This window comes from Malurus melanocephalus, unplaced genomic scaffold (assembly GCF_030028575.1).
Source record: "Malurus melanocephalus ecotype Western Australia unplaced genomic scaffold, MMel_1.1 scaffold_291, whole genome shotgun sequence".
In the NCBI taxonomy this organism is placed as follows: Eukaryota; Metazoa; Chordata; class Aves; order Passeriformes; family Maluridae; genus Malurus; species Malurus melanocephalus.
In genome coordinates, this window is record NW_026623523.1 from 754,615 (window position 1) to 768,550 (window position 13,936).

The following is a 13,936-nucleotide window of genomic DNA, read 5'->3' on the forward strand; positions in this document are numbered from 1 at the left end:
TCAAGGTCCCACAGCCCCGGGGGCCCCACCRAGCCCTTTCACCCAAAATAGGATTGTTACAGTCCTGGGGGTCCTGCAAAGGCCAGAAGAACACCCTACAAGGAGGGATGAGGGGGTCCCAGGGAGAGGGATGAGGTGTCACCACCTTAGGGGTCCTGATGATTCCAGCTCCACAAGGAAGGGTGTCATTACTGTGGGGGTCCCATGGAGAGGGGGTGTAATCACCATGGGAGGGTCCCAGAATTTGGGGTGTTAATGGTCCTGAGGTCCTGCTGAGCCCTGACCCCCAAAATGGGGCTGCACAGTTCTGGGGGTGCTACTGAACCCAGGGTCCCCTCCTCAGCAGTGGGTGTCCCAGCCTTGGGGGGGGAGGGGCTACAAGACTCAGGAGACCCCCTAAAAAAAATGAATATCCTGGCTGTGGGGATCCCAGGGATATCACCACCCCACGGGTCACAGAGATCCTGCCAAGCCCAACAGGCCCTAAAAAGGGGGTCCCATGGACAGGGGTGTCCAGGGCCATTCTGGGGCCACCCCACCAGGCAGAACAGCAGCCAAAGGGGCCAAAACCTGCCCCTACCCCACGCACCCTGTCCCTGGGGAAGCCACCACACCCCTTCTGTCCCTGTYCCCAGGGTCCCCAAGCCCCCAGATCCCTCCAGCCCAGCCTGCGCATCCCCCCAGCCCCAGATCAGGGGCTCCCATCCCCGCAGAGCCCTGGTGTGGGCAGTGAGAGCTCAGGAGCCCGGTTTGTTCTCCTTCAATCCGAGTTTATTAAAAGAGACTGTAACTAACAATCCTAACAACAAACAAACACAAAAATATTTATAACAATGAACGAACACAAAATATTTATAGCAATGAACAAACATAAACGTATTTATAACAATAAATTAACACAAAATATTCATAGCAATAAACGAACATAAAAATATTTATAACAGTAAAGAAACACTAAACGTTTGTAATAAACGAACACAAAATTATTTATAAGGGTAAACAAACGCAAAACCAATCTTAACACTACATTCCACCTCAAACCCATCCTGACAAACCAGGCTAAGTCGAGGCGCATCCCCGGCCAGGGGAACAGCTCCCAGCTCCGGCGTTTCCCCGGGGGCGCTGCGGGACTCCCGAGCGCTCGCAGGTCCCGCCCGCGGCCAAGAGCACCCGCCGGCCGGCGCGGAGCCGGCGCTGYCCGCGGAACCGCCGCAGCTCCTCCCTGAACGCCGGGTGCTCCATGGGCCGGTAGTCCCGGGGCTCGCAGTGGCCCTGCAACCCACGGCGCCGTCAGCCCCCGCAGCGCAGCCCCCGGGCCAAACCCAGCGCCTCCCGGCGCAGCCCCGGCGCTGGGGATCCTCTCCCATTGCAGCGAGGATGCTCAGAGCCAGAGCTGCGTCTCCGCACTGCCTTGTGCCCCCCCAGTCCCTGCCCTCTTGGCACGGGTCCTCTGCCACCGAGGGGACAGCGGGGAATGTCGGGGACTCACCGGGAACTGAAAGAAGAACTCGCGGTACCCCCCCTTCAAGACGTAGAGCTCGGGATAGTGCAGCTGCGGGTACACGTGGCAGGACCGATCCCTCTCCCGCAGGAATYTGCACCTGTGCCACGGGGAAAGGTCACGGGATCAGCCCGTGCGGGGATCCGGGCGTGTGTGGGGGGCTGGCAARCCCCACTGTGCCCCCCGTGCCATCACTCACATCTTGGGGCCCCTCTCAACAGAGAACTCGCAGTGGAAGATGATGATCACCCTCCTGCTGGCGTCCGGGGGCACGATAGGCTGCTCCAGCAGGAATTCCTCCACTTCCCGCTGCAGCGGCAGGTTGACAGCGCCCTGGGGAGGGAAAGGAGKCGCCTTGTTCCCCTCTGCCTCCCATTTCATTTCCTGCAGGGAGCCAAGGATGCTGCCCTCCAGACCAGCACCATTACCCAGCCCACTGGGGCACCATCACCCTCCTCTTTCCAGTCGGGGATCAACTCTTGAGGAGGTTGTTTGACACTTTTCAGGGGGCTCCTCCACCCCTCTGGGTTCCCTGAGTAACTGTGGGGGGCTGCTCAACTCCTGTGGGAGCTCAGCACTTTCACAGGCTCTGATTATCGTTCGGGSAGTACCTCAACTGTTCCCGGGGGACAATGAAATGGACAATTAAACCCTTTTTGCAGCGGTCTCTGCACCTCCTGGTGAACTGCTCAACCCCTCGTAATGGGCTCAGCACCTCCGAGGGTGGCTGGGGTGCGGACACCCCCCTTCCTCCCGGCCCGGGGGCACGGGGTGGTTCTGACCTTGACGTGGCCCCCCTCGTACTCGTAGGGGTACCGGCAGTCCACGACGACGCTTCTCTCGATGGAGCCGCCGAACTGCCCCGTCAGCACCGCTGCCAGCTGCGGGGGGAGCGTGTCACCGAAGGGAGGGGACAACGGAGGACAGGCAGAGGGGGAAGCGGGCAGGCAGCCCCTGGGGAGGGGCTGCAGCCCCCTTACCGTGGCAGGGGAGATGTACTTCAGGGCCGGGTCCTTCCCCTCCACCATCGGCAGGAGGTGAGCCTGGAGGAGATAGGTTGTGGGATCATCCCCATCACACGGACATGTCCCGGGGCTGGCAGCTGTCCCCCCAGCCCAGAAGCCACCCCGGTGGCCAGCTCTTCTCCCCAGGAGGGGAGGGGGCCAGTCTGCCCAGGGGACACGTGGCTGTGGCACAGAACTGGACCAGGGGAGCAGTGATGGGGCTCTTCATCCACCGCAGGGGCTGCAGGGTGGGAAGTCACAGTCCCGAGTCCCCGTGTCCCCAAGCAAGGGTCCCCTTTGGACATCMCTTTGGGCTTCTGCAGAGGTGCAGGGTTCTCATGATGGTCCCTATTACAGAATAAGGGGGGCAGCACCCCCAGACCTGCCCCATCCTCATGGCCCTACCTTGGAGAAGTCCCCAATGAGTTCCGGGTCATCGCTGGCCAGCAGGTTCTCTATCTCCTCAAGCCGGACTGACCTGGAAGGCTCCAGCCCCGCGCCCTGTGGAGGCACCAAGCAGAGACGCCCAGATGTCAGCAGGGGCTCTGGCAGAGCCGGGGCACAGCTCAGTCTCTCCAGGGACAGGCTCGGTTTCACCCCACGCCTTCCCCATCACCCACCGGCTCCACCAACGCCTCCGGGCCAGAAGTGCCCGCCACCGTCCTCTGCCACGTGGCTTTGACAGAGGTGTCCCTACCCGAGGGCTGTCCCCACTYTGGGACAGAGCTGGGGACACTGCCGGCACCGAGGGCAAGTGGAAGAGCTGCCGGCGCTGGGTGCGCTTGCCCGGACGCTGTGGGGAGAGCTCTTGCAGCTGCCTGGGGGTCTGGCAAGCGCCCCACGCCCCCTGCCCAAGACCCTGCGCTGGTGCTGCTCACCAACCAGCCCCCACCCCAGGGTCCTCTTTGGAGACCCAAGAGGGGGATGTGGGGCTCCSTCCACGTACCAGCTTTCCCTCCTCCTCCTTCACCACGGACATGGTCACCGGGTTCTGTGTGCCCCGGTGCACGGTGGGCTTGGACAGGGCRGCAGCCGGGGGGACTTGGGGGAGATGGTGAAGGGGGCCAGTSCCACCAGATGCTTCCCACCCCCAGGAAGGGGCGGATCCTGTACCCAGGGTYCATCCGCCTCCCAGCACCTTCCAGTTTTGGAGACGGGGTGTCCCCGTGACCCCCCAGCCCGTCCATCTCCCGCACCCMCAGGTSTCCAGGGAAGGCTGGAGCGGCAGCCCCGGGGTCACCCATCCCCGGTGCCCTCCCGAGCCCCCAGCCTCTCTCAGCGGCAGCTCTGACGTGGGGCGGGGGCTCGGGGATCCTTCCTGGCAGCCCCTTGGCCGGCGGGCAGCCGGCTCCGCTGGCCCAGCTTCTGCAGCTTTTTGGGGACAAAGCCCTCCTGCAGCACCCTCTGCCCCTCCTCTGCCCCACTAGGTCTCGCTGTCCCACTCACCTCATCCTCGGGCTCCCTCCGGCGCCGCCGCCCCCTGTCTCTGCGCACCGGGAGCTGGGAGATGTCCTTCAGGACCGGGCTGGCTCCCAGCTGCCATGTCTGTGGGACAGTCAGGGGATGAGCGGTGCTGCACAGCCCTGCCCGCCTCTCCTGGCTCCATCCTCCTCGTCCCAGTTCGGCCGGGGACTCGGCAGGACCCGGCCTCACCGTGYTCAGCCCTGCACAGCCTCCAGCACTTACCGGGGACGAGGGCATCCTCTGTCCGAGGAGCTTCCTGCTGCAAAAGCCGGGAAAGGAAAGGATCAAACGACAGCAGGGGTCCTGGACCTGTGTGTCCCACCCCTCTGCCATTGTCACCTCTATCGCCAGGTCCTCAGGGTGGTGTAAGACCTCCCAGGGCTCAGSTCCCCAAAGGGACCCGGGACAGAARCACCTCCAGGCACTGAGCAGTGAGTGAGCTGTACCCAGGAGGGGCACGGGGACAGCCTGGCTTTTGGATCTGGGACAGGGACAGCCTGGGCACGGACACAGCCTTGCCGCAGGGACAGAACCCCTTCACTTACTCTTTGAGAGCTCTCCCAGACTCTGGGATCTTTTTCTGGAAGCTGTGGGGTGAGAAGAGATGGGGTTACTGGGGGATGACGTCCGTGTCCCCTCCCAAGCAGTGGAGGTTGTCACCCCCCGGACACAGACGGGGGGTCACAGCACAGCTCCCAGCAAGGCTGAGACCGGGCCCTGCTCCCCGGGAGAGCARGAGAGGGACACGGGATGTCCGCAGGACACAGAGAGGAAGCCACTCACTCTTTGTGCACCGAGGCGGAGTTCTGCTGTGCGGGGGAATCCGGCCCCAAACCTGCGGGAAAAAAGGGCAGGGGTAGCCCCGGTGTGGGGATGGCGGTCCTGCCCCCAGCCCATGGCTCTGGGCAGGATGGGCTCCTGTCCTCCACCAGGCGGGTGGCACTGCCCCTGGGAGCACCGGTCCCCATGGAATGTCGCGCGTCGYCCGCAGCAGGTTCCCCGCCGGGCCGGCTCCTGGCTGAGCCTCAGGGAATGCAGTTTTGAGCTCCCCAGAAGCTCTCCTCTCCTCGTCCTCCTCTCCAGCCCCTCGGCCAAGCCCCCCGCCACATCCCTGATCCCGCTCCGACACCCCCTGCACGACCCCAGGCCCGAGGGGCGGTTGGGGGCGGTTGTGGGGCGGAGCAGCCCYACCCCTCACCTGCATCCGTGGGCTGCGAGGAGATGGAGTCCCGGGGACAGTCCGAGGCCACCGGCTCAGGGGGCAGCGTGTGCCACAGCCGCGGGAGGGGCAGTCCCCGCTTCCCCCTTTTCGGGGTGTCCCTGCGGGTGGTCAGGACGGGGACGTGTCAGTGCCCCGGGTGCCCCTCGCCCCTTCCTCCCGCGGCGGGGCGGGAGCAGGAGATGCAGGAGGGGATCCYGTCCAAGCCCGCTTTGGCACGGCCCCAGCGCGGGGCAGCGCTGTCACGTCGGGGGAGCCCCGGTGGGGCGGGTGGCCACAGCCTCCAGCAGCCCTCCGGCCACCGCCTCACCTGTCCGAGCCCGCCGAGTCCCCCCAGTCCAGCGCCAGCGGCGTGAGCGGGGCCGTGCCCGGGGAAGGCAGCGGGGAGATGTCGGCCAGACAGGGCAGCCCGCGGCCGCCGCGCAGGGACATGGCCCGGGCAGGACCGAGCGGGCGAGGAACGAGCTCCGGCTAGTGGCCGCCGACACGGGACAGGGGACAGGTGGCAAGGAGTGGCGAAGAGGCAAGAGGTGAGAGAGGTGACAGGAGGCGACAGGTGACAGGTGACACCCGCCCGCTCCTGTTTACAGTAACAGGAATAACAACAACACCGGCACCTGCAGCCAATGGGAGACCGCGCCGGGCACGAGGCGACACCCCTAGCCAATCAGAAGCCGCGCTGGCCGCAAGGGCATGCCGCCGGCCAATCAGAGATGGCGGCGGCGCTGGGGCGCGGAGCCGCAGCCGAGGGGGCGGTTTTAGCGCGCGGCCAAACACGGAGGGGGCGTGGCCATGGCTGGAAGGGGCGGGGCCAGCCGTGTCCCCACGCGTGGCGGGGCCGCACCTTGTCACTGCAGGGGACACTCGCTCACCACTGATGGCCCTCGTGTCCCATCTGCAGGGTAACAAACTAATGGCCTAACACCGCCTTGTCAACCAGGCCATGGCGCCGCGTGACTCATCCAGTCTTAAGAAACGTTGAAATCTTGAAGGTTGGCTTTTTACTGGTGGAGTGTCTTTTTCCTAAAGGCAGTTGTGAACGGCCTGCACCGTTTACCTGCCGAAAACTTTTATTTCTGTACCAAACTTAATAAAAAAAATATCAAAATCAGCTCACTGCCACTCATGCTTAAGGACACTTTTTTGCTCTTGCAAAGATGCTCTTGACMCAAGTCCCTGATGTTTATTTCCTCTGTGCTTCTAACTTGCCTCAGTTTCCTCATGAATGTGTYTAAGCAGACATAATTTTAACAGAGTTACAGACTGTGGGGGAAAAAAAGTCTTAATCCTTTTCTCCAACCTGGAGATCACACCTGCCCAAGGACTTCAAATCCATTTGTCATAAAAGCACCCCATTCCTTTGCAAAGGGCCAACAGCTGTGACACGACCCTGCAGGAAGCACCATTTCCTTGTGCTTATGGCTAATTTCCRTCATTTTTTATATATACATGTATTTATATCTAAATCAGGAATTCTGAGAAAGCTGTGCGTCACTCATGCCTGTGACATTTTATGTTATTCAAGCACTGACGACTGCTGCTTCAAAAACATTTTAAGAGCCAAAAGGGGAATTCAACAAAAACTCAAATTGCAGGTGATTTCAGATGCAGGCCTTTGTTTGTGGCCATTTGTGCAGTTATTATTTCTTTCATGAGCGGTAATTGACATTTCTGCTTTCTGCTTTTAACTGCTCAGCTCTGGGGAAAATTAAGTGGCCTTCCTGGTACCCCACAGGCCCCTAATTGCTCTCTTCCCACCCTTTAATTTAGGATGTGCCTGTTCTCCCACATACAGCCCTCCTACAGAAGAGATGTGACTTCATACACAGGTATTTCAGGACCTGTGAATTTATTGTGCCTTTATCTGGACACAATAAGTTTCAGTGATTTACGTCTTTCAGCTGCCTCCCKGCACAGTGACCATCCTAAGTTAGATTTGGTCTTGTTTAACCATAATSCAGCATTGAAATCCAAAGGAAAAGGGGCAAAAAAAACCATAGCAGGATCTTGATGAACTTCTGAGGGCTTTCATGGAGTGTCACAACATATAAAGGGAGAGGGATTGAGCATTGGATGGGGCTGTGCAGGACAGTGGTGGAGTCAGCATCCCTGGAGGTGTTTAAGGAAAGACTGGACATGGCACTCAGGGATCRACAAGGTGGTGATGGSTCACAGGTTGGACTGGATGATCTCAAAGTTCTTCCCCAAACCAGATCATTCTGTGATTCTGCATGTTGCAGGGACTTTCCAAACATTAGATGCAATATGCCAGCGTTTGCGTGCTTTTTAAAAAATTACTTCTAGGCTTTCTTCTGCAGCAGCAGCATTTAAAAAAAGCCAGGGTCGGCACAGCGCATCCTTAAAAACTTTATTGGAGTGGCACGGTGCAGACTGCAAGTACAGTCACGAGTCTAAATATCCCCAACTTCAGCCCCCACACCAGCCCTGCCAGCAGACCCCTAGGCACGGTAGAGCTGTTTGAGTGTCAGGATGTGCAGAAGGGTGTCCTGCGGGGCAGGGAGGCAGAGGGAAACCCGCGGAGGCGGTGGTGGCCGACCGGCGGGAGGCACCTGGCCGTGCCTGTCCTCGCAGGGAGCAGGAGAAGGGGGCTTTGCTCCCTGCAGCAACACCTTCAGCCCCATCCTGCGTTCCCTGCTGGAGTGCCAGGAACAGGAGGACTAGAAACAGTGCAAAATAAGGTAAAAAGGAGCCTGCCCGTGGATCTGAACTTTGATCGCTGCTGAGGCTTGTGCCCTCCTGTATTTCCCCCTCTGTGTGTTGGAAGCTGTTATATTTGTTATTTGTCCAGTCCAGGAGACTCCTGAAATTATGAGATTAACAGTACAGATACAAGTGGAAATAATGGTAATAATTAAAAAAAAAAAAAAAAGTAGTCCTGCTCTAGTGTGTTTTAACTACATCTAAAGGCAGCAACCCAAATAACTGCTTTATGTCCAGGCGTGCTGGATGAAGCGGCTAATCCCCAGTTTCTCACTTTTTAGCCACCCCACAGCCAGCCTGCAGCCTCCCACCAGGAAATGGCCTAAACAAAAGGCTGCATAGCCCAGCTGAGGGTCACTAAAGCTCACCATATTCCAGAATACTTAATACATTCACTGCAAYGTTAAAAAATGCTAGCGCATATGAACTCTTCAGAAATTTACAGGCACTATGTGGAGATTATGTGCAAAAGTCTGCAGATTTTTTTTTTCTTTTTTTCTTTTTTGGCATAGCTCTTCCTTGATGCAATATATTTCCTGCAAATAGAAAGCATTCTTTCCCCCTGAATGCTCTAGGAAATTACAGAAAAAGTCAGACTATATGAGTCTTAATAAACTGAACTKCCAGGGGAAAGAAACAAACCACCTGAGTCTACTACTGGAAAGAAAGAAAAAMTGAGAGAAAGTCCAGCAAGTATCACTGTACAAAAACCACCCAGAATAACTATGTGCTTTCGGCATCAGCTGTTGTTCTTCAGGAATAATTATCCACCCGCAGAAAGAAGACATTTTACACAGTGCACCAGGATCCTGGGGCGAAGAAAACAAAACAAAACAAAAAACAAAGTCAGAGTGCTCATCTTCTATAAACTGGAAATAAAATTCACAACATAAATCTGGGAAGAATTTTGGGAAACTAAGTCTCTAATGATGCCCTGCTCCAGATGGGTCCAGAGCAGAGGTAAGGATACAAGCTCAGTATCATAAAGATCAGAACCCCCAGCTGAAATATGCTCAGTTCTCATTACTCTGTGAAAATGTCTAAGGGAAGCAGCACTTCACACCTTGGGATGCCTGGAATTCCACCAGCCTAAAGGAGTTTAATTACATGAAGCAGTTCTGTACAAACTGAATGGACAAAGGATGTGAAAAAAGGCCTTTCCTGCTGGGGGACACTGAAGTRCAAAGTCATCCCAAGCACTGCGTCTTAGCAGAAGCTTTAACCATGTCTTGGTCTGGATCAGGACTGCCAGCAAAACTCAGCTTTAATCCACAAGCGTGAATTGTGTTTGTGGTAGCACAGGGAACAGGGAGGAAGACATCTCACCTGGTGAGGTTAATGTTTAGCTTGTTTTCTGCTTCTCAGATTTGCTGCTGGAGGACTGTCCCTTTGCCTAACGAGAGGATAAGACAATGAGAAACTGAACCAAGCCAAAACYTGAAATCAGGCAGTGACAAGACACTCTATCAGAGTCACAGTTCAGACATAAATACAATCTGCACCTGAAATACAGAAAGCCTAGCAGGAATATTTGTGACTCCTGTTGTACAACAGTATTTTCACCTTTTCACCATCAATTGCTTTCTTTCAGATAAGAAGGGCCTGTGCCTGACCTCATCATTCCCTCTTCCTCAACACCCTTTTACCCACACTAGTGATCAGGTCACAGCTCAGAACATCCTCCTGAAGAGGAGATAAGGACACTCCCCAATTTTACAYTGAGAATTGCAAGTCAATTCTGTGGTCACACAAAATGCACCTGTGGTGATTTAATAATAACAATAAGAAATCCCATCACTGACACCTGAAATTTTCAGAGCAGATTCAATCAGCTAATTCAGGCATCCACCTGCACATGTCCTGTGTGAGAACAACATGATGGAACAAATTTCACCCTAACCTGAATCCATTTTCTGTACTTCTGGATAACAAAGACCAAGCAAYCCTTTTCATCTTTTCCCACCCTGCCACAGCTTCCCTTTCTTCTGAAATTACGAACAGCTGCCTGCCTTTCCCCACCGTATTAATTCTGCATACTGATTTATGAAAATAYGTAGGTCTTCATTCATTTTGAAAAGTAAGTTATTATCATAATTGGGGAATCTGGCTGTGGTTGTAGGAGTACTTTTAGGATGCTATTACTCAAAACTGTCAAGAAATGAGAGAAGTGGTGGGGATTCTGCCCAAGGCAGCTATAGGCATGCAAAGTGGGACTCTTAAATCAACAAATCTGGGAAGGAGAAGCTGTGGAGCAGGCACTGAGTCCCCCTCAGAAGACCACACTCTGTTTGAAGATACTTTTTTTTTTTTTTGCTTCTGCTTATCACTAATTTCCCTTGAAATAGACAGGAGCCTTTCTCCTATGTGCATGTTTACAGATATGGATCAAGTTCAATCTATTGATGCAAAACTCTCCCCAAAACAAGAACCCTGTAATAAGCATCCAAAATCCAGCTGACCCCCACGCTATAAATACATGTTTGTACCTTTTTAGGGTCTCTGGGCTTTCCTTTGTCCTTTGAGCTCGGTTTCGTGGTCGTAGCTTCCTTTCCACTTTTGTCCTACACTCCAAAGAAAAAAAGAATAATTACAGTTACAAGGAGAATACAGCACTGGTGGCTCCTACTTTGGCATTTGCCAAAACATTTTTTTTTGAATGTGGCTGGCAGCAACACAGGCTGTGTTGGCTGGAGACTGCCCCTCAGAAAAACCTGGTACAGATGGGCAGATTTTGTATTTACTCCAGAGCAATAATGCTGCTGCAGCAGCAGCAAATTCAGCTCTGGAGTTCATAAGCASAGGAAGCAGCATTTGAAACTCCCATGGTCCTGCCTTCAGCTGCCTGAGGATTCTGTGCCCAGGGAAGCACTTGGGGAAGCACTGCAGGGTCCAGAAGACCTGTTTGGGAGCACAGCTCTTTCCTCCTGGGAATCACAGCTGATTTGAACGCCTGTTTCAAAGCTGCCACTCCTTTTCTCACTGCAAGGCCTTTCCAGTCCATCCCTTCTGAGTCTTTCTTGTCAATTCTAGTGTTTTCCCTAACATATCTAGAAGTCTTTGTTGCTCCCACAGAACTTTTCTCTCCACAAAACCCTCCTGAATTCTGTCTCAGCTCCAGCCTACAACCACTGCTGTGCAGTCCCTCTTATTGAAGAAAGGTTTCTCTGCTTCTCTGCAGTTTTTGGACATTTTCATCTGTACAAAAACTGTTACCATATTTCTCTGCTCAGCTTACATCTTCAAAAGGCTCTAATTACCACAAACCTTCCTTCTTCCAAATATTTAGAATACAGAACGTATAGCAAAATGCATCCAACTTCCACTGCAGTGGTAAAACAATCCCTGCACCTTGACAGCCTTCCTGTAAACCTAAACTGAGTGACTGCAAAGAAAAGTAAGTCGTGAAAAACTGTTTATGTTGTGAGCTATTAGCAGAAAATGTCCTACCTTTGAGTGCTGGGGTGTAGCAGGAGGCTTTGCACAAGTATCAAAGTCACCTGATAAGGCATCAATAGCTGCACTGTCATCCGTAGGTTTCTGCAATAATTTTAATTTTGAAGTCACAGCATGTACAACCCAACTCACCACAGTCAAATTACTGGTTCAGGAATTTATGTCRGCTTAATTATCCCTTTCTTGAACAAACTCTACACATATGGCAGAGATGTCAAAAGGCTTCATTTCCTGAACATTCATAGTGCACTTGTACATAAAACTGCATTTATTGTGAAGTAACTCCTCATGAARTTTTATTGTCCACACTGTTTCTGTTACTTCCTGCATCTATGACTATTTGCAATGAATCACCCCTTAATTCTACAGTGACCCAACTTTGAAACAAAATCAGAGCCCACAGCATGAAAAAGCACTGAATAAATGTCATGTATATAAAAAAAATCCTCAATAAGCCCCATCACAAATGTTACCTTCTGCTCTTTGTGCTTCACGTCATCCTTTGCTGTCGGCTTTGCTGGTTTACTCTTAGGAAGAAAAAAGCACATTCTCATTTTGCATTGGCCAAATTAGTTTCATAACACAAGTATTTACATACGGCACATTTCCAAGGAAGCTGTACCATTCTGAGAGGATAGCTTTAGTAGTTCAAAGATTTATTTGCTCAGACTGCCCAAAAAAAAAAAAAACAAACCCAAAACAAGAACAAAACTCCTTTTTTCCCCCCCTTTTGTTTTTTGGAGGCTTTTTGGTCTTTCTAAGCAATCATGGTGTTTTGTTCTGGATTGTTAAAGATAATTCACTCTGTACTACATGATGCTGAGTTGCACAATNCCCCCCTTTTGTTTTTTGCCTTATAAGCATGCAAGGATGGAGCTACTCTCATTGTAGGATATTTCCATGTTTAACCCATGAGTACAGACACTCACTTATTCAACTTGTAATTCCAAAGAGGACAGACTGGCTCAGACATACCCAAATTTCCAGTGCTGCAAATAAAAACCAGGGAGGCTTTTCCTTACCTGCTCACCTGACTCCAGAAGTTTTCGGTAGTCAGGAGGGATTGTTTCATCTCTCTCTCCAAGTTTGTCTCTGTGTTCAGATTTAGCCTTTTCCTGAAACCATTTAGGTTTTTAATAACTTTAATATCCATATTAGAAATATTAACAATTAATAAGTCAGAAGGCATATCAGACTTAGGACAGATGGGCTTTTTCACTTTAAAGTTTTAAACCTACTGGGAAAAATCCCCATTTATTCATTTCACTAAGAAGCATGTTGCATGCCTGAAAGTTTTAAAACTACATTTGTCTTTCAGCTTATGCTGCTCTGAGTTTTGGCAGCATACCAGAAACATGCCACACAGAGCGTCACAAGGATGTTTTTTAAGCTGACTACTGAGGAACATTTTTGTGTGTGTTAATGCAGACATTTTAAGGATCTCTATTTTCTTTTTTTCCTTTTAATTTTTTTTTGTAAACTTTAAATCTAAGCATTGTCTATATCTTTGTAAAAAACAATACCTGAACACAGCTGGGCTTCTACAACCCCACTGAAGCAGAGGAGCTGCTGAGATCTCACACATCAGGTACTCATGTGCTACCCAAACTGCATAAATCTATTCCTAAGGCAGCAACAATTTCCACCTGATCTGGAAACAGAAACTCCCTTCGATATTCCAGTCTAAACTTATTGATAGGCAGCATGTGGTGGTTTTGTTTTTACGTACTTCACCTTAGGTATTCAGATTACAATTTATTACCACTATTATTACTATTATGTAGATATTRATTTTCTTATTAGAACAAGGGTCTTCATAGGATTTTATTAAAGASTAAATGAAACAAAACCAGGAAAACCAGGGAAGTTTAAACAGTGACTCATTAAATGGACTTGATATCTGTGGTCATAGAAGTCAAAGCTTGACAAAAAGAGGGCCAGAAAACCAATTTTAGAAACTCAGGCCTGAGGAGACACCCAAAAAATGATGAGAACAATGGCAATGAAAGGCATTCAACTAAAATTATTTAAAATCTCCTGTAACATTTCAATTTGCCTCCACATGGCCAAAGTATATTAACCAAATTAACATTYTTCACAGAACACACAAATAATCCAGATGACTGAGGAGTGATTGATATACCTATTTGTAAGAACATGGATTTTTTTTTCCTTTAAYCTTATCCTTACAACACCTAAAGTCCCCATGCCATATACTCCTGTGAATATATGAGAACTATTACAGATTTTGAGAGGTTTGGTGGGGCTTTTTTTTGTTGATTTGGTTTACTCCATCCCAATCCTCCCTCTCCCCAGACTGCTCAAATTWCAGAATGACTTTTGTTACCTTTACTTTATCCACAACTGACTTGTTCTCATCAGGGTCAGGTTCCCTCTCTCCCAGGGAATCAGACAGGAGATCCAAGGCTTCATCCATCTCTTTTCCWCCCTAACAAAATGGAAATACTTTGTGAAAGCAGATCTACTGCAAAAATTATCTAATTAATCAATCTATTATAAGTACTGGCTGGTGAACTGTACAATTTGAGTGAACAAACAGCTCTCCATTTGTAA

General features: G+C 51.7%; 2 protein-coding genes across 10 annotated transcripts in view; both read right to left on the reverse strand.

The window, feature by feature from the left end:
* Positions 1–841: 841 nt before the first annotated feature.
* LOC130579757 (M-phase inducer phosphatase 2-like) lies at positions 842–7,477 on the reverse strand. 3 transcript variants are annotated; one of them, XM_057376803.1, is made up of 11 exons: positions 5,499–7,477; positions 5,168–5,289; positions 4,753–4,804; positions 4,515–4,556; positions 4,192–4,228; positions 3,952–4,050; positions 2,911–3,006; positions 2,284–2,544; positions 1,701–1,834; positions 1,490–1,601; positions 842–1,272 (listed from the first exon to the last, which is right to left on the reverse strand). In XM_057376803.1, the coding sequence occupies exons 1-11, from the start codon at positions 5,618–5,620 to the stop codon at positions 1,060–1,062; spliced, it is 1,290 nt and encodes a 429-aa protein (XP_057232786.1). In that variant the 5' UTR covers positions 5,621–7,477; the 3' UTR covers positions 842–1,059. The 3 variants fall into 3 exon arrangements, with proteins under 3 accessions (XP_057232786.1, XP_057232785.1, XP_057232784.1); XM_057376802.1 differs by having other exon boundaries at positions 2,284–2,382; positions 2,482–2,544; positions 3,952–4,228; XM_057376801.1 differs by having other exon boundaries at positions 3,952–4,228.
* A 62-nt stretch (positions 7,478–7,539) lies between these two features.
* The window catches only part of CAST (calpastatin), a 51,097-nt gene continuing 44,700 nt past the window's right edge, over positions 7,540–13,936 (reverse strand). For all 7 annotated transcript variants that reach the window (XM_057376797.1, XM_057376795.1, XM_057376796.1 and 4 more), the window contains 7 exons: positions 13,710–13,811; positions 12,385–12,477; positions 11,836–11,889; positions 11,357–11,446; positions 10,396–10,475; positions 9,236–9,302; positions 7,540–8,718 (listed from right to left, as the gene is read on the reverse strand). In XM_057376797.1, coding sequence (XP_057232780.1) covers positions 9,245–9,302; positions 10,396–10,475; positions 11,357–11,446; positions 11,836–11,889; positions 12,385–12,477; positions 13,710–13,811 — 477 coding nt within the window. In that variant the 3' untranslated portion in view covers positions 7,540–8,718; positions 9,236–9,244. The remainder of the gene's footprint in view (positions 8,719–9,235; positions 9,303–10,395; positions 10,476–11,356; positions 11,447–11,835; positions 11,890–12,384; positions 12,478–13,709; positions 13,812–13,936) is intronic.